This window comes from Aegilops tauschii, chromosome 4, assembly GCF_002575655.3.
Source record: "Aegilops tauschii subsp. strangulata cultivar AL8/78 chromosome 4, Aet v6.0, whole genome shotgun sequence".
Lineage (NCBI taxonomy): Eukaryota > Viridiplantae > Streptophyta > Magnoliopsida > Poales > Poaceae > Aegilops > Aegilops tauschii.
Genome location: NC_053038.3, coordinates 506,498,173 through 506,501,484, shown reverse-complemented (window position 1 = coordinate 506,501,484; position 3,312 = coordinate 506,498,173). Strand labels below are relative to the sequence as shown.

The following is a 3,312-nucleotide window of genomic DNA, read 5'->3' as shown; positions in this document are numbered from 1 at the left end:
GGAAAAAACCAGATGACTTAATATTTATTTGCTAATTAATAGCACTGCATGCAATGAACTGACCACTGCATGTCGTGTTTGGTAGTCTCAAGTCATTAAAAGCATGTACATCCCACATCTCTTATTGGTTGATTATTTTATTTATGTTAAGAAACAAAAAAGAGGTGAGAGTTAATGCATCGCGCCTAAGTGTTTTTGGATTATTTGGTTTTCGTAAGGTGACTTATACACCTAGACAGAGGTAGTACTATTTTGAAAACTTACATTATTGAGGTAGGGACGAAAAATGTCCCCGAGCCACTGGTAAACGGGTTTCACATAGGAAATATATATATATATATATATATATATATATATATATATATATATATATATATATATGAAGTTATGGCGATTATATGTTTGTGCTTTGCCTTGGCGGTCTTCATATCCTTATAAAGCACGATCTATATACATAATAAAGCCTGCCGATATAAAGTTGATCTTAACATTCCCTTCTCGAACAAAGGCCGTGTTGCAACGTGATGACCCTTTCCAGATTCCTTTGTTCCAGTAAATAAATTTAATAAACCCGCAACATATTCTTTGGTTCTTCGTAGCTCTTTTTTTTCCACGAATCAACTAACATATTTTTCTACAAGTAGCAGCAAAAGAAGAGTATGCCCTAAAAAGTAGTCCTGTTTGGAAAAATATTAATTTCAAATCAATTAGCATCTTTTTGGGAAAGAAAGCCCTTTTTAATTTTATCAAAAGTAGTCCTGCCTAAGGTACACTCATCTTCCCTTTTGTTTTGAAGTAAAGGGAAAAGCTGAATCGTGCATGCATTACAATTGTTGTATTATAACAATAACTTACTCATGTATAGGGAACATGATTAGCTTAGCTATGCGAGAGTGCCCTTCTAATACCGAGCTCAATGATCCTTCATGAAGAGTAAAATAAAATAAAATAAAACAATTCAGATTTTTTCCAAGAAACATTGTTTAGATTTCTTTTTGCGTACAAATTTCTGTGATTAAATCATATTTGTGAAGTTCTTGGCAAAAAAAAAAACTGCAATAGGATGTTTTTCCAGCATCAATTTTGTTTTGATTTTGCCCAAAGCACTATAATGTTTTTCACGGAAATTTAAATGTTTGTAGAACATACAACAATTTTTATTGCCAAAAAAGCAGAGTTTTTTTGAAGAAAAAATTACTGTTGTTTTGATTTTATATTTCACGAGGGTGCATTTGAGCTCTGGAGTAAACTCCACATCTATTAGCTATGTACCTTATTTAGAGATGAAAATAGACATACCTTTTGTGGGTACGGTTTGATTTTGAAACCTTCCATCCCCAGCCGCAAAAGAAGAAAAGAACATAAGCATTCCAAATCACTATATGGCAATGAATGTAGACTATTGGAAATATGGAACTAGGGGGCGTGGCTAGGCTATTAAGGAAAAAAAATTGTTGATGGCGGGCTGGCCGCGGCTGAACGCAAAGTAGAATAAATTTTGTAATTTTTAAAAGTACTTTATTACTACTCTTATTTTTCTTTAAAAATTGTATTTACCGATGCATTAATTACAACACATGTGTGCATGACTACTAAAGGACCAAAACCTTATACATGCATTATTGAGTTTTCTTTTCATCCTTGCATGTAATGATTTAATGTACCTTAAAATCTGAACATGTGTTTGTATATAGTACTCCCTCCATCTCATAATATAAGATCATTTTGCAAACTGTTTTAGCTTGCAAAATGATCTTATATTATGGGACGGAGGGGGTACAAGTGAGACTAATAAAATGGAAATTTTCTTTTTTAAGATGAGCACTATAAATCGAAAAGAAAGGAGTACTTGTCAATGTTAAAAAAGATTGGCCAGTCGATCAGCTCAGAGTTGTGCATGATGCAACGGTCGTGTCGACAAAGATTGGCACCCTTTGACGGTGTCCATCAGCTCATGCCTCCTTTGGTTCATAGGATATGAATAGTATAGGAATAGGAAAATCATAGGAAGTGAGATGATATGCATCTCAAATCCTATAGATAAAGAGATGTCATTTGATGCATATGGTAGGATTTTTTTTTCATTGAGTCTAGGCCAATGTTTTTTTCCTTTGAAATGTGAAGGATTAATTCCTATCCTACATTAGGAGTAGAGATGTCTCAGTTGGTAGTCTCCGCGGTTAATTTTTGTCCCACCTCCCCTGGTTTTTTTTCGTCCTCCCTCCCACCTCCCAATTCCCCCACAGTAACGATCCCACCTCCCAGTTTCGTCGGTTTTTTTCATCGGTTTTTTATTCGCCCCCCTCCTACTCGCCGGACAAACCCAACGTTTATTTGGTAACACAATGAATTCACATATGGTGATTGATTCTTTCTTTGGTAACCCAACTAACGGATGGTAATCAATCTTCAAATACCAAAACCAAACGTACAAGGCAACAATCAATTCACGTATCACAATCAGATTCTTCTTTAGTACCCAGCTTAACTCACGGATGGTAATCAATCTCCAAACAAAGGAAACAATACATCGAGGGAGCAGTAAATAAACTCCCTTTCTTATGACATATATATGATCTTTCCTTCCCTATCCATTGTCGAGCGTTCTTGATTCTCGAGGCCGATGCTTGGGCTGCGTCACTGGGTCGCGACGGTGCCGGAGGACGAGGACGGCGAGGCCGGGTGCCGCGGCACCGCGTTGGCCGCGGCCGGTGAAGGGGGCGAAGAAGGGCGGCTTCCCTGGCCCTGGCCGTGGCCGTGGCCCTGTGAGTTGGTGCGGTGGAAGCGGCACTTGAAGGACCCGGCGTGGATGGCCGGCGCGCAGACGCACTTCGAAGCGGGCCCGTGGCGCGCGCCGGACGGCGCCGACGCCGACCCGGGCCACCTCCTCCGCGCATTCTTGGGCGACGCCGCCTCGCCGGTCGGCGTGGTGTTGTTGCTGTGGTGGCCGTGGTCGTGGCTGTGGAACCTTCCCTCCTCCCCTGTGGTGTCCGCGTAGTTGGAAGCCATTTCTGTCCCCTGTGTTTCCTGTGTCTGCATAGGCATCATTAAGGGTGAACTTAACGAGCGAATAAATACATGATTCGTTCCGATTTCCAAATAACCCGAGATTTAGATTGAGCGTTCATTAGGAGTACTAATCAACAACTCAACAAGGAGGACGGTTGGTGGTAATTAGTTGCGTGTTATCGCACATGCAGGTGAAAATAACACTAGGAAGCAGTAGAAGAGCGGAAAAAACTTGAGATTAGTGGTAGAGTCACGCTACCTAGAAATCTGCAAGAGGGGAGGGAAGCAGAGCAGCTGCCGGGG

At 40.4% G+C, this 3,312-nt stretch overlaps 1 protein-coding gene across 1 annotated transcript; it reads right to left on the bottom strand.

Annotated features, from left to right (window-relative positions):
* Positions 1-2,603: 2,603 nt before the first annotated feature.
* Positions 2,604-3,009, bottom strand: LOC109768170 (uncharacterized). The gene has a single exon (XM_020326904.4). The coding sequence runs from the start codon at positions 3,007-3,009 to the stop codon at positions 2,638-2,640; it is 372 nt and encodes a 123-aa protein (XP_020182493.1). The 3' UTR covers positions 2,604-2,637.
* Positions 3,010-3,312: the final 303 nt, after the last annotated feature.

Coding starts and splice junctions, on each gene's coding strand:
- LOC109768170 (XM_020326904.4), bottom strand. CDS start 3,009: ATGGCTTCCAACTACGCGGACACCACAGGGGAGGAGGGAAGGTTCCAC.